The 25,350-nt window shown below is 41.1% G+C and overlaps 1 protein-coding gene across 6 annotated transcripts in view; it reads right to left on the reverse strand.

Moving 5' to 3' along the window:
- Nucleotides 1–9,979: 9,979 nt before the first annotated feature.
- Nucleotides 9,980–25,350, reverse strand: part of DGKI (diacylglycerol kinase iota) — a 451,310-nt gene continuing 435,939 nt past the window's right edge. For all 6 annotated transcript variants that reach the window (XM_088018199.1, XM_088018200.1, XM_088018198.1 and 3 more), the window contains 2 exons: nt 23,612–23,711; nt 9,980–19,287 (listed from right to left, as the gene is read on the reverse strand). In XM_088018199.1, the coding sequence (XP_087874325.1) occupies nt 19,171–19,287; nt 23,612–23,711 (217 nt within the window). In that variant the 3' untranslated portion in view covers nt 9,980–19,170. The remainder of the gene's footprint in view (nt 19,288–23,611; nt 23,712–25,350) is intronic.

Raw genomic sequence — 25,350 nt, forward strand, 5'->3', positions numbered from 1 at the left:
CCATTTGCTTTGTCCTGCTTTATTTGTATTTATTTATTTTTAATGTCTCAATTGGCTTGGAACTTAAACAGTAAGGTGGTGTGTTATTTAATGACTCCTTGAACCCCATCAATAAACAACTTATGATCATAATTCCTTTTCTTTCATACAATACCTATCTGAATTTATACAAGCTACTTAAATCTTAAACCTTGGTTTTTCTCATTTATAAAATGGGATTACTGGTAGGTACTTACTCCAGAAGGTTGTAATGGGGATTAATAATGAAAAAATGAGTGTAATATGTCCTCAGAGCAGATCATGGACTGTAAAAGACATTCAATAAATGGTCATCTCTTCCTGTCCTTTGTATCAGAAGCTGAATAATGCATATAATACAATTAATAAGTACAGGAGGGCCTCATTATCTGAGCATAATTAGAACCTGGAAAATACCTCTTTAGATAAGTGACCAACATTTCATAGTAAATGGGGATTGTTATATTGAAGAATAAAATGAAAATATTCATATTATTTAATAAATTTAGGTTATAATTAAAAATACACACTAATTATTAACCCAAAGAATACATCAAATGTTAATTTATTTTTTACATTTTGTTTCTGTTTTTCCAGCAAATTGTACCACAATATAATATGCCTCATTTCACATTTTAAATCTGAAGCATGATTTCATTTACAATAATTTGTAAAGCTTTCATCAATTTTCCAAGATTCCCCCTTATTCTTTGCAATTCAATTATTCTCACTTCCAGAAACTACACTGCCATTGTTCTATATCTTTTAAAATGTTTGTGATTTATTTTTATAATTTATTTTCCTTGTATTATGTTGTAGCGTTAAGATATCACAACATTCAAAAAATCAGTGAGAGACTGCCCAATAAGATGTTGGTTCAACAGTTGAGGGGAGATGCTAAGTAGAGATTAATTTTGTTAGTGATGTCTTCAAAAGCTAATGGTTCTATGCCACCGCAACTTTTGATCTGTGCATTTGCAACCACAGGAACCTGAATAGTGAAGTGTTGAATAACTAGGATATTACTGGTCAACTATCTTAAGTTTATTGTAAACTGGATAAAATATGTCATAAACAGTTGGGTTTTCTTAACCTCAAAGATGTATCTTAAGAACCTACAGTACAGAATAATTTTTAGTAGCTTTTCTAACCTCACGTTTTGTGATTCCCTTGACCCCATGGCCAGAGGCTTATCAGACCGGCATACCTGGGGTTTAGAAACTCACAAATGATTAGTGTGCACTATCTTCCCCAAGAACCTAAGGTAGCTCTTCATTAGGAGCCAAAAACTCCTCCAAATCATTGAGTGGCTTTTTATAAAAAGAAGGAAGAGAGGAATGTAGGAAGGGAAAGAGAGAAAGAGAGGAGTAAGGGGGAAGGAAGCAGGGAAGGAAGCAGGGAAGGAAGGAAGAAAGGAAGGAAGGAAGGAAGGAAGGAAGGAAGGAAGGAAAGAAAGAAAGATGAGAGGAAGAAAACAAATAAGTTCAAGTGCCTTGAAAGCATGGGACTGCAGCTCCTTAAATGTCCATCAAGATCTGAAGCAGAGTTCTCAAATCAGGGGTCATTGAGGCTGAAATACCATATTATGGAGTGACTGCAGACACAGCTGCTTCTTTATGAAGTGAGAAAGTGGCTGGAAGCTATTTTCCTACTGACAGTTTCTCAGTCCCCTTCACCTCACCTTTCGTCTCAAAGACTTGATTATCAGCATAAACTATGTCCTCTGATATGGATATAGCCATAGATCTGATAGCGTTAGATGAACATTAGCAGAAAAAGTACAGTAAAGCAAACAAATTAATTCACATTAATTTAGCATTAACTATGTTCCAGTGTTGTTAACAGTGGTCTGTGTCCATGAAAGTGTTGGAAACCACTGGAGTCAACATAATGCAGATACTGGGAGAATCATGAGGCTTGACTTCTATTCCTAGTTTAACTTTTGTGGACTCCAGTTTTGTTTTGTTTTGTTTTGTTTTGTTTTGTTTAATTTTCAAAGTGGAGAGTTTGAAAATACAAATAAATACCAGGTGAGGACTGTCCAGCTCCATAATTCTGATTCTATAGTGTGGTATGGGCCACTTCAACGCACAAATTCAATTATTGGTGGGCTAAAAAAATCATGTAACTATTCCCTCTCCTGTCTTCACTAACATAAGGGAATGGATCACAAATGCTCAAGCCAATTGGGCTGTGTCATTTCAGAAGCTGAGACTCTGATTCAGTTATCCATGGCTTTGTTTCAAACCACCCCAAACTTAGTGGCTTTAAAAATCAGCATTTATTTGCTCATGATTCTGCAGTTTGGACTGGACTCATCAGGGCAGCTCTACTCTGCCACACACTGGGACTAGCCCATCCGAGATATCCTCTTCAATCACAAATTGGATGGATGCCTCCACTGGGGTGGCTGAAACAGATCAGGGTTGGCTAGACATCTTTCTCTCTCTGCATGTCTCCCCATGTGGCTAAGTTGGGATTTGTCATAATGGTGCTGGGTCCCCAGAAAGAGTAGACCAGAGGGACAAGCCCCAGTGGGCAAGTGCCTATGAAACCACTACTTGCTTCACACCAGCTAAAAGGGACATTAGCAAAAGGGACAAACCCAAAGTTAATGTGGAAGGGGATTATACAGGGCATCAAGATCAGGAGGCGGGGTTCATTGGGGCCATAAAATAACAGTCGACCAGAGATACCAGTATGGGATCTCTGGTTCAATTTATACTAGTGAGGAGACTGGAACAGCTTCTGTCCAGGCACCCACAGCCTCTGTTTTATTACTTGAAAATAAAAATTACAATATAACTAATAAATTTCTGAAAGATTCATTTTTCTTGAGTGGAGCTAATAAATCAAGTGACTAGGACATTATTCTAGCACGAACCACATGGATGATATTTAGTATTTGTTGCCCATCCAACCTTTACTCCCCATTTCTTTTTAGACAAGATAAATAGAATGAAAACTATGAGTTGGGTTTGGGTTAGAGCAAGAAAATTCCTTTCCTTCAGTATCACCCTACTTGTGACAACCTAAATGGCTATTTCGCATTTGGTAGTTAAGCGTGTACTTTTTACCAGAGGCTACTGCTAACAGAGTTGAGAATCTCACCCCTGATTGCCTCTGTCAGAGGAATGAGTATATTGTTGGCAGACAGAGCAGCTATAATCTCTTCCTGCAATGAGCCAGCCACTCATTGAGCTGGCGCAAACTGCTGCTATTGATTTTTCTATACCGATAATTAAAAACAGCTTGTATGCCTGTATTTCATACCCATCATCAGTGACAATGAAAGGCCTTAATTCCTGCGACTATATCATGGTGTTCATTGCAAACCTTAGGTTTGGGCTGAAGAAGCATTTTCCTTTCTGTGGAGTACAAAAGAAACCAAAACCAAAACCAAAACAAAACAAAACACACACACACACACACACACACACACACACACACACACACACACACAAAACCAACCACAAAACCCCCAAAACCCAAATTCAGAGGAGTCAGACCAAATGTAATTCCAAAGCTGAGAATAAAAGTTACGAATAGAGGACATTTAAAGAGAGGCTCCAGGCAATGGGGCTAGACACAGAAACTGGAACTGAACCCTATGGGTAGTCTGGAGAACATACAGAATATCTCCACAACTTACGCATTGGCAGAGGTTTCAATGTTATGAAAGAACCTTCCGAAGTTTGGCTCTATACCATCTGAATCTGGAAATTTGGTGATTCTCAGAAGAATAAAGACAGTTTTAAAACAGGCAAATTAAAATCAGGAAACTATCCCACGACCTAACCAAATTGTTAACAGGGTTATGTGTGCATGCATATTAGAAGCGACAGCACAGCGGTTTCTTCTTAAACAAACCAGCAATGCCCACAGACTGACATCATATGGAACTCGACTTAGGACAAGCCTATGAATGTTCTTTTCCGTTCTCAGTTCAAGCTTTTGGGTCTATTTATTCCACACTTCTCCCAATTTAAGTTTTCAGAATTGTACCTTATTTATCACCATCAAAGTCTGTATATCTTTAATTTTTAGGGCACCTTTACAAGCCAGAGGGAGTAAAAAGGATTGAGGCAAACTTTAGATTAGGAACTTCCATGTCAGAGTAAACACGATTAAGTATACTAAGTCATCTAAGTTCTGTACAGGCCCTCTCCTTTCACCCATCCCCCACCCCACAGTGCAGGGAAAGTACAAGAAATGTGATAAGCATGTCATCAGTGTTATTCTCCCCAGCATATTTTCATAGGTACAATTGATTGAGCACTTACTATGTGCTAGGCGTTCTAAGTATTTTTCCAGCCAATGTCTCATTTCACGTCCACAAAAATCTATTTGGTTGGTGGTACTGTTTTCTACAATTCCGATGAGGATGCTGAAGCTGAGAAAGAGTGTTACATGACAAAGCTCACCCTGTCTGTAATTAGCAACATAGGTGTCAAACCCAGGGCTGTCCCCAAGGATTCAGACAATGTTAAGCAGAAAAGAAACCCCATGACCTAACTGGATTGGTCAGTGAAGGAGAAACATCCTTGTTATCATTACCATGGCTGCCATGTAGTTATAACACCTAATAGTTACAAGCATTTGTGCTCCATGTAAGTTCTGGTCCTTTCCATCTGTATAAAACCGAGCTAATTATCTTTACACCTCTAACGTGATAGAATGTAGAGTCAGGGAGCTAGCCACCTGTGACTCACTGTACTCATCCCTGAAAATAAACACACATAAAAATTCTCAAGGGCTGGAGCCATAGATATCTTATTAAAAAGGCATTTGTTTTAGATTTTTAAAATGCTGACCAGTTATGAATGCTATGGCAAATAGTGCTCAAACAATATATTTGGGGGATAATTTTAGGAATGTTTTCTGAAGGGAGGACCTTGAATGGAGATCATTTTGAAGCTTTTTCCATCTTTATAATGACCTTCCATTAAAAGATCCTCTTCAGGGAGACCTGAGTGGCTCAGTCGGTAAGAGCCCAACTCTTGGTTTCAGCTCAGGTCATGATCTCAGGGTCGTGGGACGGAACTCAGCATCTGGCTCTGTGCTCAACCTGGAGTCGGCTTGAGAGTCTCTCCCTCTCCCAGGTCCCCTCTCCCCCCACTCTCTTTCTTTTTTTTTTTTTAAAGATTTTATTTATTTATTTGAGAGAGAGAATGAGATAGAGAGAGCACGAGAGGGAAGAGGGTCAGAGGGAGAAGCAGACCCCCTGCTGAGCAGGGAGCCCGATGCGGGACTCGATCCCGGGACTCCAGGATCATGACCTGAGCCGAAGGCAGTCGCTTAACCAACTGAGCCACCCAGGCGCCCTTTTTTTTTTTTTTTTAAAGATTTTATTTATTTATTTGAGAGAGAGAATGAGATAGAGAGACCCCACTCTCTTTCTTTCTCTCTCTCAAGTTAATTAAATAAATAAAATCTTAAAAAATAAATGCCCTTCAGAGCATCTTACTACTTGAGAGAAGAAAGGGGCCCTCTGGAGACCATCAGTTTTACAGGCTCATTCTACCAATGAGGAAAGTTGGACCCAAGAAGAGCAAGAAACATAGCTTCTCAGGAGCAGAGCTGGGCTGAAATCCAGTGCATTCTCTTTGTTTCACCCCAGTAGCTCCTTCAGGCGGCATCTGAAACATTTGAACATGCTATTGCAATACGAGTTGCAAATGGGGAGCCCCTGAGCTTTGGTGAAATCTCCCTGTCACAGTTAGCTATGTGATCTTGAGCAGAATTTTTAGTCTCTTTGAACCTTGGTTTCCTCCTATGTAAAATGAAGTTATTCAACAGGCTTTCTAGAGTCATTTTGCTCCCATAACATGTGACTCTGTGATTTGAATGTATTGGCAAGTTTCTATTTTTCACAAAGCACATGGGCCTTCTTTTTCCTAAGATTCTCCAGATTTCTAATGAAAAATATCACAATCGGAATCCCAAAGTCAGACAAACTTTAAGTAAAAGACGAAACAGCCATTTTCAGACATGCAAGAAGTCAGAGAATTTATTTCCCTAGTGCTTAGTTTTAAGAAGTAATTTGTGACTATACTCTAGCAAATCAAGAAACTAAGAAATATGTGAGTCAAAAGTGATAAGACAAATGCAGGGGCACCAGGGTGGCTCAGATGATTAAGCATCTGCCTTCGGCTCAGGTTATGATTCCAGAGTCCTGGGATTGAGCTCCACATCGGGCTCCCTGCTCAGTGGGGAGCCTGCTTCTCCCTCTCCCTCTACTGCTCCCCCTGCTTGTGCTCTCTCTGTCAAATAAAAAATAAAAATAAAAATAAAAAAAATTTTAAAAAATGATAAGACAAATGCAGAAGTCCAAAGAAGAAAAGCTTACAGTGCTAATTGTACAGCATGACTAGGTTCATCAAAATTAGAACAGGAAGCCAGTGGACTCCAAGATGCCTTCAGAAGAAAGAATGAAATGGACTCCAGAATGACAAGGGAGATCGATGATACTAGAGACATAATGAAAAAATTGTGTGTGTGTGTGTGTGTGTGTTGTATCTTTCAACAAAAACAAAGACAACCAACACCAAAAGAAAGAAAAAACAGTGTCAAAATGTCCAAATATGAAGCAGAGCAATCTAAAAAAATAGTAAGAAAAATGATTTGATCTGAATGACAGAAACATTGTCTTTCATTGGCATTGGGGTCCTGGCCTTGAAAAGCTTCAGAAAAAAATGTAAACATAGCTTAATATTTGCCTCTGAGAAACACATTAACCTGCCATGCTAATAAATGTCCATGTCCTTAACTTTCAAATCTTAGAATTCAAAAAATTGACATGTACAATTTTTAACATCAGTACAAAATAGAATGTAAAATGTATATCTGTAGACTATATCAAAATAAACAGCTTCTGCACAGTGAAGGAAACAATCAACAAAACTAAAAGACAACCTATGAATGAGGAAGATATTTGCAAATGGACATATCTGATAAAGGGTTAGTACCCAAAATATATAAAGAACTTATACAACTCAATACCCAGAAAATAAGTTACCCAATTAAAAATGGACCAAAAACATGAACAGGCATTTATCTAAAGAAGACATCCAGATGGCCAACAGACTCACGAAAAGATGCTCAGCATCACTCATCATCAGGGAAATGCAAATCAAAACTACAATGAGATAAAACCTCACACCTGTCAGAATGGCTAAAATCAAAACACAATAAACAACAAGTGTTGGTGAGAATGTGGAGAAAAAGGAACACTTGTGTACTATTGGTGGGAATGCAAACTGGTACAGCCACTGTGGAAAACAGTATGGAGGTTCCTCAAGAAATTAAGAATAGAACTACCTTACAATCCAGTAATTGCACTATTGGGGGTTTACTCAAGGAATACAAAAAACTAATTTAAGGGATATATGCATCCCTATGTTTATTGCAGTATTATTCACAATAGCCAAACTATGGAAGCAGTGCAAATATCCATCAATAGATGAATGGATAAAGAAAAGGTGGTGTGTGTGTGAGTGTGTGTGTGTTTGTGTGTGTATATGTGTATGAAATATTATTCAGGATAAAAAAGAATGAAATCTTGCCATTTGCAACAACATGGATGGAGCTAGAGAGACTAATGCTAAGCAAAATAAGCCAAAGAAAGACAAATACCATATGATTTCACACATATGTGGAATATAAGAAACAAAACAAAGGAAAACAAAGAGAGAAACAAACCAAGAAACAGACTCTTAACTATAGAGAACAAACTGGTGGTTACCATAGGGGAGGTGGTGGGGGGATGGGTGAAAGAGGTGAATGGGATTAAGAGCACACTTATGTGATGAGCCCCGAGTGATATATAGAATGGTTGATTCACTATGTAGTACACCCGAAACTAATATAATACTGTATGTTAACTATACTGGAATTCAAAAATGTAAAAACATAAAATAAAATGCACATCTGTGACAGGGAATATAGTTAACAGAAGTTGAGAAGTGGAAGAAGGGAGATGAGACAGGATGTGTTAAGATTCACACGAAACCCTTATGGTGATTGCCACTGTGGCCAGAATGGGGAGGAGAAGGGACCAGAGTAGGAAGCAGGAAATTTGTAATGTTTTGTTAAGAAATAAAAAGCTGTGGCCGAGTAGATGGTAGGGGTGCCGCATGGCTCGTGGCAAAGGGCATTATTCCCAGGCAGGTGTGAGCATTGGTCATTGTTCCTTCTCAGCATTTGGGATGGTTCTCCAAAGTCTGGGTGGGTCTCTCTCTGTCTCTCTGTCTCTCCCTCTCTTTCTCTCTCTCTCCCTTTCTCTCCCCCCCCCCCCCACACACTGGCAAGTGTTTTACTGAATACCTAAGTGGGGGTCTCCGCAGATATGTGGGGTTCTCTGTGCACTTTCCTGATACTCCGCTCTATAAGCTCGAGTTGCCTTGGTCTCCCCAACTCAAGAAATCTGCCAGGCTCTCCCTGAATTACCCTTCCCTGAGCCACTGTCTGGAAACTCCAAAGTCTGTAAAATGGTGTAATCATGCAGCCATCTCTTAGGGATCACTCTCTTTTTTTGCCTAATGCCTGGTGTTTTAACAATCACTGTTTTATATATAGATGTTCTTATTTCAGGGGGGAGGGTCAATCTGGCTTCTATTAGTCCATCTTGAAAGAAGAAATATTTTTTTTAACTTCTGCCTTGTCAGGGATCCCTTTTAGTTTCTTCCTTGTCTAACAGCCAATCTTTGCTTAGTTCCTGATATTGAAAATCTAACTTACCCACCGTTAAGGACAGTACTCATACCATCTACGTCTAGCAGACAGTAAGAGAAGAAAGGAAACTAGTTATGTTTCTTAATTTTTATTCTGTACATTTCCACACAATTCACAATACAGAAAAAGTGTCCAAAAAGTAACTGTAACTAGTCAATTTCGTTTTCAGAGATTAGTTCAGTCTCCCAAATTAATTCCGTTGAAAATCTCTGTAGAGCAACACAGTGATCAAGATACTTTATATAAATAGGAAATGCAAGAAAATTAGGGAAAAATACTTTATGACTTTGTTACAAAAAAAATTCCATTCTTCCCTTCCCCCCCTCCCCCCCTCCATTTCATATTCTCTGGATCCCACTTCACCTGGAAATAAAACTTCATCAACTTACTGCCACAGCTGCTACTTTTTTTTTTTTTTTTTTTTTTGGATTCCACCTGCCAGCTGGCAGCTTTGCAAAAGCATGGCTCTGGGATGTGATAGGGCAGAATCAGAAATCATGAAAGAGCCCTTTATAATGTGACTGCAATCCTTCATACAGATGTAGACTCTGAGAGTGAACTACCCACAGCCAAGGGTACTCTGGGTGCCTAAGAATCTTTTCCCACTCAGAAATCACATTCAACGAAATATATTCATTTGTATGGAACTGAGATCGTCCTCTGTTCCTTAACTCTTTACAGGAATGGTTTGCCCCACTTTCAATCAGCTGTGATCCATATTATATTCAGATTCATGGTTGTCACTTAACCATTGGTAATAAATAAATAGTAATTAAAAAAAGACGAGCTAACCTTTACTGAGACTAATTCAGACTCTACCTTCACAAAGATGTGAGTTGCAAAATATTCTATTGTGCTAGAATATTTTATCAAATATTCTATTGTGCTAGAATATTTTGTCTATGAAAGTTCTGAATCTCATTTCCCAGGATAGCAAGAAACCCACACTTCCCAGCCCACAATCAGGATGTTAGCAGGCATAGAACTGAGTTCTAATCGCATTGGAAATTAGGCATGTGGTCAGAGCCTCAGTCCAACCAATAAGGAATGGAGGGCAGGGAATGAAAAATTGAAGAGTTAATAAAACCCAAAAGGTCAGGAATTATTTGGATTCCTTATACAAGGTGCAGTAAATATCAAGCTGGATAGTATCTTAAAAATGATAAATCTCACCAACATATCTCACAGAGTTACCCATAAATTTAAAACAAAATATAGGGTAAACCAATTTAGAGCTGTCATTGATTTATTTTTACAAGTAAAGACAATTTGTAAACATCTCCTATTTTATAATTTTAAGAAGAAAGGTTATATGTAACCCCCAAATAAAAAAAAAAAAGTTAGTCTTTGAATTTTTAAGGATTGAATATATTTAGACTTATGAAAAAACCCTAAGTCGTCCTTATTTCTCTCAAATTTTACCATACAGGATCACAAATCTGTGGACAGGTCTAACCTCCTATAAGCACGTAGAGAAACTCCTTCAACAAACAACCCAGTCCTGAGGAAAGCTCTATTAGATAGTTCTATTATAGGAACTCTCTCCTCCCCTAAATTCCACACATAATTCTTCTAAGCTGCATAGATTGAAAATTTCATGATATTCCTTGAAGCCACTTTGAACAAGTTCAATCTTTTTCTACATCTTCTGAATTTGCTTTTCATGAGGATCAAAGTTTGCTGAGGGTATATATTATTTATGTGTGGGTTGTCATGGCAATTTGTGTGAAGACTGGAGCCTTATTATTGTACTACTCTTGAGAATCTTTTTTGCTCATATCTCTGCTCTTCCTTTACCTTCAGGGGCAAGAGGTGGGGGAGAAGGTGGAGTGGGAGCATTTTCTGAGCAAGAATCCAGATAAGAGTCCATTTTTTAAGACTATCTCAACGGTGCCTTCCATCAAGCCAACCTGAAATCTAGGAACTCAGGTCTTATTATGGAAGAAAGGGAGGACAGGCAATTTAAACTGTAGTCCACAGGGCCCGTGGGTGCCTCAGTCAGTTAAGCGTGGGACTCTTGGTTCGACTGGAGTCGTGATCTCATGGGTTGTGGGACTGAGCCCCACATCAGGCTCCTCACTCAGCGGGGAGTCTGCTTGAAAGAGTCTCTCCCTCTGCCCCTCCCCCAACTCATGCACGCATGCTCTAAAAATAAATAAATCTTTAAAAAAGATTTAAAAAATGGGCTTAAAAAAACTATAGTCCACAAACATTATAGCAACACTAGTCTAGTGATATAAGATTAAGTCCTACCTAATGGCAATAAGTTATAAAAACTGTCTCTATGCCTCTTTACCAGAAAATAGAGATCTTCTGCCCCTTCTCTAAGTCCCAGCCACAACCACATACCCCAAGCAACAAATGGGTAGAAAGTAGGAAAATGGGCACTAGATCCCTTTTTTTCTCTTTGATTATTGAACCTGTGACTGTTCTGCCTTAGTAGAAACACATATCTTACTCAGGAGATTTGGAAATTGGCTAGCAACAGACAAAGAGAGTTTGTGTGTGTGTGTGTGTGTGTGTGTGTGTGCACGTGTGTGCAAACGTGCAGGTGTGTATGTAAGCAAAGCAAATTGTTTTAGGGTCATGAAATACCTGCTTCTCAATGATCTGGGATATATTTGCAATGGCTGGTGTTTTTACAAAAAAGCTTTAATTGCCATCTCCATGGCAGGAACCTAGAGAGGCTTAGGGTTCTAAATGAGTTCTGCTTGTATCCAAAATCACAGAAATCCAAAACTAGAAAGTATCACCGAAGTCTTTTAGTCTAAGCTTCCTCACAGTTAAGGAAGGGCTTTTTCCTGTTCCCTCATTTGGTTAATTTTCACTGAAATACTAGAAAAAAACCCTAGCTGCAGTAAGTCACTTTGTTTTTCAGAAAGCCCCATCCATTTTTCTGGATGTAATGTTTAGGAAAAAAAGAAATCCTTCTAGAAGTAATAAGGCCACCTCCTTTTCATTTCTGTTCTGAACTCTTCTGTCCTTGCTTTCTTCTGCAGATTGTCTGCCCTGGAGAACTCGAATCTCACCATTCTACTTGACCCGTCTCCTCCAGACATTTCTGTTCCTGATCTAACTTTGTCCTCTTTCCAGATCAAACATCCTTCTTCCACACAGTCACTGATCTGTCCGTCGAGGTGCCTTATAAAAGATGAGAGCAGGAATTGAAGAATCTCTCTGGTCTGCTTATTCTTCCCATATCAAGGTCAACAGAACTTCCCACAGGTGTATCAGACCTCTGTGTGTGTGACGGTAGGACAGACATAGCTTTGCATGCCCACCCGCTTAAAGCAAAGAGATCTTGAATGGCAAGCCCATTTTCAACACCTTTTGGTACAGAATTCTAAAATATCATTCCAGTAGTGACTTCCAAGGAGAGAAGACAATACTAACATTTTTAAATGTTGAGCCTCATAGAGAAACCAGGAAGTCATCCTCAGTATTAGCTTCTCGTGAAATCCCCCCCAGCACCAAAACATTTGACCTTTTTCCCCTTGAACTTTGCCCAACCTGATAAGCTTCTGATAGCAAAAACTGATTTTTAACTTCATATTTTCCCTCAGTTCTACCCAACTCTTACTGTGGGATACTAAGTCATTATCTTTTCAAGGAGGCACCTTCTAAATTATGGAAATCTGCATGGTGTAAAACAGCAGTGAAGGCAAGGGTGGGAAACTGTTTACTTAGCCAACATCTACTGTGGACGTGTTAGTCTGCAACAATGTAGAGATGTCAGTTCTGGCGGCATTTCTACCATTTACTAGATGAACCTGCGCAAGTTGGATACACTGTGTTGAGATTTGGTTTATTCATCTAAAATGATCTGCATGATCCACCTCATGGGTTTGTACCGAAGCTCAAAGCTGTCACAAGGGTATTGAAATGTTAAAACACTAAAATTTTAAAAATTACTGAAATTGTAATAAACAGTATAATAACAGTAAGCAGTATACATTCGAGGTGTTTAAACTATTTTCTATTGAAAGCTGTGTTTCACTAAAAGACTGAGAAATAAGATCGTTTCAGTTGTTCCCACCACGAAGGGATCCCTTTCAGATGCCATTTGGCTCAAAATATGAAAACTCTGGAAAACATTCAGAATCATCACTTATCTCCATGGGTGAGTGCTCCCTAGCAGTTATCATGCCCGCCGCAGAAGCAAAGCCATTTTCCATGATTGCCTTTTGTGTCTGTTACTTGGATCCCAAATACCTTTTAGGTAAAATTTTCTTCTGTGGTTACAGATTACATTTAATTGTGAGAATATCAAAAACCGATTTCCAATATGACTTAAGAATGCCTAAGAATATTCATCAAAATCCATGATGCTTCCAGAAGCATTTTGGAGTAAGTTAGACCCCTTAGTATGTTTGCTTTGCACTGTCTCTTAAATTCAGGCTTAGTTGGTTTAAAATTTTTTTAATGATAACCAAAAGTCATTCTCTCCCAGAGTTTTCCTCTCAATGTGTTTTAAAGATTGAAAATCAAGATTTTCATAAATTTAAAAAATGAAGGCCTGCCATTCATCATTTAAAAAAAAAAAAAACAACAACAAAACTTCAAAAACTCACAGCGTCTGATTCCAGCCCCTTGGATAAAGGTCCCTAATCACAGCAACCTTCCAGGTGGTCAGGAAGTCCCTGTTCAAACAGTCCCACGGGCTGAACACATGGAATTCTGTAAGGGTGCCTGCTCCACTATTGGACAATATTTATACTTCATTGTTGTATTCAGTCAAAACCCACTGCAAATTTTGCCTATTGCTTCTAGTTCCACCCTTGAGAAATAGCATGAGTTTTAGCTCTCATTTGAGTTGTATTTCTGTCTCATCTTAAAGTCTTGCTCGCAAATACCTTTTGAAGAACAGGACCAAGACTCTTAGGAAAAGGAAATGCAAAATATCACTTCTTTCATATTCATATTCTCATTTCATATATCATAGAGCCCAAACAGTGCTGGCTGAAGAGTGACTGGCACGATAAAGGCCTGATGGATTCCCCAGGGCACGCTTCCCTGGTACCATGTGCATTTCCCCTAGGTTGCCAGCCCTGTGAAGTCAAGAGTTTTGGCTCTTGCATTCATTCTTAGATCCTTAGCATGTTGCCAGCATCAGAGTAAGGGATAATTTTTTTTAATATAAATGATTAAATATATGAATGTATGCTTGACTCATGAACATATGATTGCATGCAGAATGCCTGAATACATATATAGACTCTGGAATCTGTCTACTATGAGGATACCATTCAATATTCAAATCTCTACTTCAAACGACAATGCTTCAACAACCTAAGAATTATTTCTCCTGCTTTCTTTTTGGGACCAGGTCAGTGCTATGTGTCCTGGGAGAGCAGGTTTTTCCAAGGGCACTTCTCCTTGCTTAGTTCTTATTTTTAGGCTTCTCAGTAAACTGTGGGGAGGCAGCCCAAAATCCATGGATGGCCACTAGGGGTATAACACGTATCTAATCCAGTCATCTAGGTGACTTAGGGGAGTATATGGTTTACGTCACCGGATGTGGAGGAAGCTGCCATGATTGTGGACACCCACGGTGGAACTGAGACAGATGTGTGCTAAACCTCTCTGGCAGATGGCTTCTCAGAATAAGGCATGTTGTAACTCTGTAAGATGATCAAAGTCAGTGGACATCTATTTGTCCTTCAGGCAAAATGGATACTTCTCTCAGAGGGCAATTTCATTCTGATACGTTCTGAGCAGAATACCTGGGGAAGATCTGGGTGTCTGTATGACAAAATGACTGAAGGTGGTGGCTGAAAGTCCAAGAGGACTCTTGTGATGGTCAGAAACTGGAGGGACTAGAGATGAGTCAAGGCCAGGACACAGAAAGGGACGGGGCCAAAGTCCATCTGGGAGACCAGACAGAGAAAAAAACTACAGCAATCAGCTGAACACGGAATTCAGAGAATGAGAAAGTAGACAGACTCAGAGAAGGTTCTAGTGAGACCTGGGCAGAAATGACTTTATACAAATAAATGTTAAAAATCAGTTAGAAAAGTCTCTCCTTTAATAGATGTTCTACTTTTTTCTTACCTAAACTGAAAATAATCCATTTGAGTAGAGCAATTCGTTTTATTTGATGGCTATGATGCGTCATTTCAACAATGATCTATCTTATTTTTAAACAGCAAAACTGAATAAAAGATGGTGCTGTTTTCAGTGATTTTTCATGAGCTACTCCTATTGGAAGGAAGCCAAGCTCCTCAGACCCCGGCCCGTACCCAAGTTCCTACACCTTCCTGGCAGTAGCTTGCCCTCATCAAATATCATTAGGCAATGTATGGAGTGTTAGCCCTGCAAACTCAGCCTTGTAAAGTGGAATGAGCATGACAGAGAAAGAAACTCTCCATCTATGATCCAAAAATAGCACAGACAAGTCTCTGGGCTCAGGTAGGTCTCATGCTTCATGGAAGGTAACATAAAAAATTATAAGACCTCTTGGTCATGGATTTTATGACACAGGCAATAGCAAACACCATGTGTAATTGGAGTGGCTGCAATAAGGGAACTGAACTTAGCAGCAGTAAAAACAACAAAGAATAAATGAAAAATTCCTGTTAGCCTGTCTTTGCCTGTTGGTGTTAACTATACACAGAGAGATGATTAGCATGCCTCTAAAATGTTTTGTCTACTGGAAACCTATGCAATAACGTATGTATATATATTATACATTTGTATATTATGTATACAAATAAATACATTTCTATATGTGTGTGGGGGTGCTGTGTGCACAGAGTCTTTCTGACATAACATACAAGCAACAAAGCTGATCAGTGTTAACACTGTTTATCTCTGGGGTGTGGGACTCAGGTCTCTACACGAGCGCAGAGGAACATCTTGACCTTGCCTGTGATTCTCATCTGTGCTATTAGAACTTTTTTTTTTAATAAAAAGCATGTTCTATCTTTATGATAAAAAATCTAAATATGTGAAATAAAATTGACATGTAAAAAATTAAAACTGCTGCCCCACATATTATAAAACATGGATATTACGAGAAGTCCAGGAAATACATTTCAGAAATCCTTTAGGCAAAGAAATGGTTACAAGGTCCAAATGCAAACTGCCTGTTGAGTATCTCCCAGTGCAAACACATCTGCCTAATTGCTAAGGGCAGCTACTACGATGGGCTAGGGGGGCTGTCACTAATGTCATGGCTGTGTACTTGCCAGCTAAATTCTCTTCTTCAGAAATTGCATGGGTTTTAGGTTATAGCCTCCACAGAGGTAACCAGAACTCTCAAAGTGAGATTTGCGGCCATGGTATTTACTTCCTTCTTGGCTTCTGGTTTTCTTAAACAGTCCTCGAATGTGATAAAGCACAGCCTAACTAGGTGAAGCTGGGTTCTAAACTGGGTTCTATTTCATTAAATGTGTACTCCTGGAATATAGGGCTCTGAAAATGACTACCTTTAAGGTTCTCTCATGTGGTCTTGTAATAACTCTCCATTTCTCATAACCCTCCCCGTCAACCGAACCCACAAATGGAATCCCAGAGCAGACAGCACCAGCCCATGAGGGGCTCTTCTGAGCCAAACACAGAGGATTGGCAGCTAAGCCAGCCATGCTCCAGTACTGTCCCGGGAGGTTTTGCAGAAAATGGTATTTCTGTGACTATACAGTTTCATGTCTTTTAAATTAAACGTTTGTGGGTTTAAAGATCCAGACCAGGGCCAGACCGTTGGCTTCTACCCTTTCTGATGGCCCATTAAAGGGGAGACTCTATGCTTGAGCTGAGCTGGAAACTCTTAGAGCATATGGCCTCAGCTCTTTCTGAAGGCCAGGACTGTCCTACACAGTGATCAATTTTAAAAAATGCTACAGGAGGTAGGTTTAATATTGAATCCATTAAATATGTAACCGTTCCGTTCATTTTTGATGTCCTTTCCTCGGAAACCCCAAGGCCTGAGGGTGTTTGCTTTTTCAAAGAGATATTTGCTTGGTTGTACATGGTTTCCCATCCATAATGTAGAACTTTTTTTTTTTTTTTTTGGCTTGGAATGATTTCCAAATGTACCAGAACCCCTACAGTAGTCATTACCTTATCTATTTTCATACCAGGAATTTACTTGTGACTTCAGTTGGACCTATTTAAATTGGCCTGTAGCCATCTATACCCTAAGTTTTCTCTGGGCTGCTTTGAAGCATCACAAAGAAATATGAGATGGTAGTTGGTGAAAATAGTCCTTTATCCCAGAAATGGCAGCTGGGTAACTGACTGTGTGGCCAACTGTTTGGCTTAATCTAGGGAATGGAAGGCACCATTCAAAGCCAGATTCCAGTCTGTTTTAAGGATTATATTTCTGTCATCACAACATCTCTTTGACAGTCCCACCAACTGAAAGACTCCCAGATGAAGCCCAGTGATTAAATTCTCCTGGAGCCTATTTTTTTCCAGTTTCTGGAAACAATCTATTGCCGTCCTCCTTACCTCCCCATAAAACCCAACAGATAATTCCATTTCTAAGACTGATAGATGGAAGTGAATTACTCATAACCAACCTATTCTCCCCCCGCTGGAAATAACACCAACAGTTGGATTTTGAAAAGGCTAGGGAGGTGCTTCATCCCCACCCACAGAGAAGCTCTTCCTCCTTAATACAGTACTCATATCTGTCCTCTCAAAATGATAGGTGACCAAAATGCAATTCAGGTAAGCAGTGTGTCACCACTGGACCTTTAAAGTAAATGCAGAAAGAAATACGATCATTTATGTGTTCACATGCAGAGACACCAGGGAAGCACTTTGCTTGTGTCTAAGAGCAAAATGGAAGAAAGCTCAGAAGACCTCAGCTTTAGTCTGAAACAACTTTGGATCACCCACTTGTGTTTCTGACTCCTACGCACGTCAAGTAGACCTCTTCACTGAAAGTTAGGAGCCTTTTCCTCCTGCTCTTTTAGTTATCACAGAGTCCCTACTAGAGGGACCTGTAAGTACCAACTGATCCGTGGCAGGATTCGAAGTTGTAATTCCAACGCCAGAGACACATTTCTGGCTCAGCTCCCACAGTGGTTTTGTACTAAGAATTTCCTGGTAGGGGGAAACGGAGAAAAGATTAGACAACCCCGTACGTAAGAAATGGGGTTACAGTGCTATCAGGTACAATCTTGGGACCTGACAAGTAAAAGGTGAGGTGTCCATCGGGAAGATCCAGCCGTCCTGGAAATCCAGCAGTGGAACTCATAAAACAAGGCTTTGTCCTTGGGACAAGGCTTACTCGGGGTAATGAAAACCAAACACTTAGAAGGAAAACCTAAAATGGGCCCCCTCTCACCACTACACCCAAGAGTCTCTACTTATTAGCCTCTGTGCAACATGCCCGCCAACTGTTTTCTTGCTTAAGTGAGTTATTTTGACATATGTTGCTACTTTTGCATTGGCTGTTTTATTTCAAGTCAGTTAGCCTGCTTTCTATTATCACTTGAGAAAGTCTGGAAGGGAACGCAGTCACAGTGCTCCATTTCCTGGAACCACAGTCCCCACACGTGGTTTTCTGCTCAGCACCTTCAACTGCACTTAAAATCCAGCGGTTCCACCAAACCAGCCGAGGGCCTTCGTTTAATCCTGTGTTGGTCTCTTATCGTCTACATCGCAGCAAAAGGCAAAGATGGCTACACGTAGGCAGTATGGGGCTGTGCAAACAGCCCAAGCTGAACCAGTCCTTCATGGCTATCAGCAACAGCCCTGCCCCCAGGGCCGGGCCCTGGGTCCCCTCCCATGCCACCTCACCATACCTCAGAGGTACAGCACACAAGTTGACATTATCCATGTGGCACGTCCCAGCTCCTACAGAATGACAAGGGATGAGGGGGGAGGGCAGGGGAGACATGCAAACAGTCACTAATAGTGTCGGTATATTTCATCTTGGAAACAGAAGCAGCTTTACAGTTGTGTTTCTGCAGGACATCCAGAGGGTTTTCAGAGACCTCCAGCGTGTCTTGTGGTCTTCAAAGGCTGAATGTAGAGAGAGCAAATTGTATTTACTTATTTTTTTTTTTTTGAATGATGGGTAGTTGCAGTAGAATTGTGTGGTACAGAGGAATCGTGAATGCATAGGGGGAGGAGGGAGCAGTGCCATTTGTATGAACATCCTCTGAATCTCGAAAATAAATTATACAGGTGAACACAGAAGTTCATGCTACTTGCTGGAAGCAATAAGGATCAAATTTTGTGGAATGTGTATTCCACAAATCTCCGGGTACCCTGTCTCTTCCTCAGTGGGCTATCGTGTTCTGTTGGACATCCTGGTAGCCCTTAATAACTGGTGGCATGGTCTCAGATAGATTCTTGCAGAGAGAGACAGATTTGTGGATTCCATCAGCTTCTTCCAGGGGAGCTGCCCAGTCGCCGGGAGAGCACAGGTGATACACTTGCTCAGGTTCTCTTTGCAATCTACCAGGGTCAAACAGCAGTTTCCAGGTCCTCGTGGCCAGTGATCTTATAGTTCTGGCGGCTTTCTAGGTATGCAGCCAAATCTGGGTCTCCAGCCTGCTGTGCTCTGTCTTGAGGTGTCTTCCCCTAAAGGTGACAGTGGGAAGGAAGGAGACACAAATACATGGAATGAGATTTATTTTTTTTAAATCATGGAGGTATTCAAAGATTACTCATGAAAGGATTTTTCCATGCTTATGGTTTTAGAGTAGACAAGACGCTTTCAAATCTATTGTCACATTAAACCCATGAGGTAGGTAAGTTCGAGAGAAAGACACGATCGCTTGACAGGTGGGGCTGAGGAAAAGGGGGTTCAGAGTAACAGCAGGAAAGAGTGTGGCACGGTGAGTTTGGGAACCCCAATTCTTTCTGGGAGAAGGGGGATAGAAATCACTGAAGAGAAAAGTAGGAAGTAGGCTTTCGGATGCCCAATGGCAGACTCTTCCTATTACACTAAACACTAAACTCTGGGAAGCAGCAAGCAGAAAATGAGAGGACCAGATGGTTGTAAATGATCTAAAGATGTTTCTTTGCTGGTTTCAAAGTGTTCAGCTAAGATCTCCCAATTCAGAACTATCTCATCTCTCCAAAAAGTGAGTTAATTTCTGACTACAAAAGTGATGGATGTTGATTAAACTTGGAAAAGCACAGAAGTGTAAGGAAGAGAATAAAAATCACCAATAATTCCTATACTACACTAAGATAACTGCTGTTAACCTTCCACAGAGTAGCTATTTTGTCTTTTTCTATGGCTCTACACATAACAATTTTTGTAAACAGAAAACCATACTATGGGGCACCTGGGTAGCTCAGTCGGTTAAATGTCTGACTTCTGATTTCAGCTCAGGTCATGATCTCAGGGTCATGAGATCGAGTCCCGTGTTGGGCTCCATGATGAGTGTGGAGTCTGCTTAAGATTCTCTTTCCTTCTCCCTCTGCCCCTCCCCCTGTTTGCATTCTGTCTCTCTCTCTCTCAAAAAAAAAAAAAAAAAGTCTAAAACAACCCCATACTCTGTTTACATACTATTATATAACACACTTTTTCACTTAACATATCAAACCTTTATGTCATTCAATGTTCTTCTACATCATCTTAAAGAATTGTATCATTTCTTACAGCCTACTATAATGCCGTATGCATGTTTGTACATACACATGATAATTTTGGAATAAGGTCAACGAATAGAATTCAGTAGTAGAAGGAAGGAAGGTCTCCATTCTTTTGGATGCATATAGATATTACATAACGCTCCTTGAAACTTCTAATTTTTGTTCAGTGATAATGGCTTTATCTATTTAAAAAGTAATATAAGGGGCGCCTGGGTGGCTCAGTTGATTAAGCGGCTGTCTTCGGCTCAGGTCATGATCCCAGGGTCCTGGGATCAAGCTCCACATCGAGCCCCACATCGGGCTCCTTGCTCGGTGGGGAGCCTGCTTCTCCCTCTCCCACTCCCCCTGCTTGTGTTCCCTCTCTTGCTGTGTCTCTCTCTGTCAAATAAATAAATAAAATCTTTAAAAAATAAAAAAATAAAAAGTAATATTAAATTCAAAAAGATGGAGGCATGAACATTGTACCAAAGAAATAGCTCCATGTATAAATGCACGCGAGTATTATGAAAATTGCTGAAGGCTTCTCAGCCTGCATCTGAGTCACCGCAATGGAGAGTGTCAAGCTCAATTAAGCCTATAGCTTACAAGGGTATGTGGGTAGAGAATAAAAGGAAAGTAACAGTGGCTCTGAATTCTTTCTAAAATTTTACTTATTTAGCTGGGATTTAATATTGAACCACTAGCTTAAAGTTCCTATAGTAAGTTTTTCCAACTTGTTTATAGTATTAGTAGATTATCTGATCTTCAATATTAATGAGGTTGGAATTACTAGCTTCCAAGTATTCAGAGAGGTGGATTGGAGTGGCCTTTGAGTTGATTTTTAAAGGAACTGTTCTCCATCAAGAGAAATTCTCAAGATACTGCTTCTCCCCCCACCCCCCCAAAAAAATCTAGGAAAAGATCCAGTCATAATTATCATGTTCTGCTTTAACTTAGCATAAAATTACAAAATGGAAAAATTAACAGGTCTCCCAAAAGGATGAAGCATAGACTATTTCATACAGTAAGACCTCTAGAACACAATGTTGGGGGAACATAAGCATTCTATAATAGCATGAATAGTATGACTTCACCGACTTAAAAAAAAATGAGAGAGAAAAACAGGCACACCTACATGTGAAGAGAGATCGTTAAAATTTTAATAGTATATAGGTCTAGAGTGTGAGATTTCTAGTGATTTTTATCTTTTTAGATATTCTTTGCATTGCTTGAGTTTTCTATATAAGAATGCACTGTATTTATAATCATAAAATTAATGAAGCTGTGTTTTGAAAAAAAAAGCACACACACACATAACACAAAAGAGGAAGCAATCTCAAGGCATGTTGAGCCCATTTATCTGATTCAGCAACTTAGAAAGAGAAAAAAGAGCATTCTGCTCAGGGGCCAGGTCTCCTGCCCAGTCTTTTGTTTGTCTCTTTCACGTTGCTCCTCCTATTCTTTTGATTTCCTGAGGTGAGCGTGAGAGCAGTCTTTTGGGTAGTCAATAGGCAATTGCCACGCTGGAGTGTGAGTTGGCCCCAGGCAAGCCAAACCTACCTGAAATCGAGGCCTCCCCTCATCCTGCCTATAGGGTTTGTGTTCCTCCATCGGGTTACACGACAAAGAGTTTAAGCGCAAATATCATCTGGGAAGAATATCACACGGAGCACTTCTCTGCCACTTGAAATCCTATACCCACTTAGCTAACAAGGTAACAGACCAGCCTAACATGTCCCACAGCCCTAGGGAGGAACCCAGGTGGCCCGGTCCCCCCTCAGAGAGCAGGGATCCGACGGGCTGCAGGGGTGTGGAGATGCATGCAACTGGCTCAGAACTGGGGTCGAAGGAAAGAGGTCCACGCAGGAGATAAAGTTATTTTATGGCGCTCACTGCAGTTGGAGGAACCCCAGGGTGAAAACTGCACATAAGCAGTTGCTCGTCCCTTAAAGAAGTCTCATGGGGAATATGTCTGTGTTCCTTGGCTACATTCATCGGCCCCAAACTTAGGCTATTCAGTGCCTTAGCTTAATGAAACACTCATCTCTATATTAAAATTCTTCTCTGCAACCCTCCACAGTTAAATGGTTTGTCCTTTCTTAGCATCTACCCAGGGTGGTTTCTCAGAGCTGCTCAGGCTCCCCTGTGGCACTGAGGTTCTGTATTAACAGTCCCACCCCCCCCCACCCCCCCCCCCGGCGCCCTTCCCTTCTCCTGGGCTGCAGTCCCCGGGCTGCACCACCGAGCTCCACCTCTTCCCTTGCTCCAGCTTTCAGCCCTTTCCTCGGTGCTCTCTGTAAATGAACAATTCACAGTGCAGCCTGATCTCAGGTCTCCTGAACAGAGTTTCTCCTGATGCCTGACCTCTACCTGTTGGCGTCTTTCCGGTCAAGGTCGGCAGGTAGGTCGCGCTATCAGTTTCTGGCCTCACCGCCCTCTCCTTAAGACATTAACATACTTTAAAGCCAGACTGACATGCCTTTTGCTGCAGGGGAACCAACCACATTTCAAGTCACAATGCTGTAAGTACCACTGTAAGGCAAAGGCATGATCCAAACCATTCGAGAAAAACCCACTTCATGACTTTGTTGCCACGCTTCATCCCGTTGGATCCAGGGGGGTGTTCTGTCACCACAGGAGAACAACTCATCTGCTGCGCTGGGTGTCAAAAGAGCTGAATTTGGATTTGGGCTCAGCTCCTGGTCTAAGGGTACAGAGCTTTCTTTGGGTTTCAGTTTCCACATCGATGAGAGAATTCCCACCCTAACTTCAGGGGTTAACTTTCAGGGAAAAATATAAGAAAATAAGTAGGAAGAAACTTCTAAAAATAAAAAGCCAACGTATGGGCACCAGATTTAAGGCTGTTAACCTCTCCAAGTCCAGGCTGACCATCCTGACAGTGACGGCTAATCAATCACCTGGGCACCCATAAACCACAGATCGGGAAGCTACCCCAGATAAAGCCACTGAAGGAGAAATTCCAAAGCAGGCCAATGTCTTCTACGCCTCTCCTAGGGCTCTGAACCTCACCTCCCCACAACTTGGCTGCTGGCATTCGGCAGGACAACCCCAAAGTCCCAAGGCCAGCACATTCAGAGGTTTATAAAGTCCCATAGGCAAGCACACACCCTTCCCTTTGTGCTTATACATTTAAACTACAGTTGCTCTAAATGAAGCACTTTATTTTTTCCTCCTTTTTCCCCAAAGCCCCAGGCACTTCCATAAGCACAGAAAGGATGCCTTTGCTATGGGCACAAGTGAAGGCGATGGTGCCGGTGATCCTGCCCAGGGGGAGGATGTTTGCACTCACTCATCAAGTTACCTTGGAGTCCGTCTTTCTCAGAGATGCCCCCGCATCCACCAGAAGCTGGCACACGGCCCGGTTCCGCTGGCAGGCAGCCTTGTGCAGGGCGGTCTCACCCCTAAAGCAAAGAGGAAATGGGAAACCACCCATAAAGGGGTTGGGGGGGGTGGGAGTGGGGGTGGGGCTGGAGGCTGCAGGGAGGGGGTGAGGGTAGCTTCCTATCCCTGCTGCTGAGGTTCTGGGCTCATCCGCCTCCTTCGGGATCTGCAGCTGAGATCCGGGCACATTCGGGGGGGGGGGGGCGGCAGATGAGGGGGTGTCTAAAAATGCCTTCAGTTAGTCATCAGCGAACCAGAACTCCAATCGCTTGTCTCAACAGCGTTAACTAGGCTGAGTGATTTTGTTTTCAACCACCGATGATGGATTTAGGTAACACTTCATGGCACTGTTCAACAAACTGATGTGTAGAGAGATGGGTCTGAGCACGGTGGAACGATTTTCTCTGTGGACACATGTGGGCAGAACGTAGGGGCACCGGATCAAGTACACACGGGGCAGGGATGGAAAAACCACAGGCCCCAAAGGCACCTCACACGGTTCTTGGCTGACCACCAACTGGCCCTCAGTGGAGTATCTCTGGGGGACTTGGCGTGGAAGGACCAGGTCAACACAAGCCGCCCTACCTGCTGATTTCATGCAAATGGCAGGTGGGAGGGTGCGGGCAGCCACAGAGGACATCTGGGAGAGCTGGGAACACAAGCTGTCCCCTGTTGGCCATAGGCCACTCAGTATAGAAGAAGGCAAAGCAAAGTAGCCATTCCTACCCCCTCTAATGGGCAGTCTAGGGAGGAGGAGGTCTCCATTCTGTGTCCAAAATTGAAAAGATGCTTAATGCCAAAGCGTATGGAAAATCAAATGCAGTTCTTAGAACAAATGGGTTAGTGACAACTTTGCCAATAGGATGTGGTATGTGGACAAACTCTCTGTCATGACAGTGTCTTCCCTGTCTAGTAAGTCATAACTATAGAACTCCACCCTTCCCACTCAGCTTCCATTCTATTCATTTCTACTTTTCCTCCTCCAGACCTACTTAGCTACTCCCCATCCATCTTTATCTCTTTTCAAATGTCTTTGAAGTTTTATAGTGCTTCCTATATGGCTTTCAGGGTGCGATGGTTACCCTTTCTTTGTTCCTACCTGGGGAGTAGGAGCTATTTTGCTGCCCTAGGAATAAAAATGTTGAAAACAAACATTATCAGTTTGGGGACCACCCCAGAGAAGAAGACTTTCTCAACTGGAGTTTCTCTTCTGAGCCACAGAACATAAAATGATTGGATTTACTATATTCTTAATTCTCCAATGGTTGTATATACCTAGTTCCATTCCAGACCCGGTATAGAGGTTTCATTACTAACAAAGGATGCCGTAGGGTATTAGGACTTAATTTTCTCACAAACTCCAGTTGAGAAAGAGTAAATAAAAAGGGTAAATGTATTTATTTAGACTTCTCAGTAGTCCAAGATGCATCAGTGCAAAACTACCTTGCCTCTAGGAAGCTCTAAATGATGAATAGCAATGACTGTGCATGCAATCATTATGATTCTTGTCATCAATTTTTATTGGGTAATTTTTGATTTAGAAGATTAGCCCGGCACAGTTATAAATACAATTGAAAGTGAACTTCTTATCACTGACATTTAAATTATCTGTTGTATGCTCTATAGGCTACGTTCTTCTCCCAGATATGTTCTAAAGAA

Source organism: Eumetopias jubatus, unplaced genomic scaffold (genome assembly GCF_037043125.1).
Source record: "Eumetopias jubatus isolate StellerSeaLion01/CBP00866 unplaced genomic scaffold, mEumJub1_p1.0 scaffold_14, whole genome shotgun sequence".
Taxonomy (NCBI): domain Eukaryota; kingdom Metazoa; phylum Chordata; class Mammalia; order Carnivora; family Otariidae; genus Eumetopias; species Eumetopias jubatus.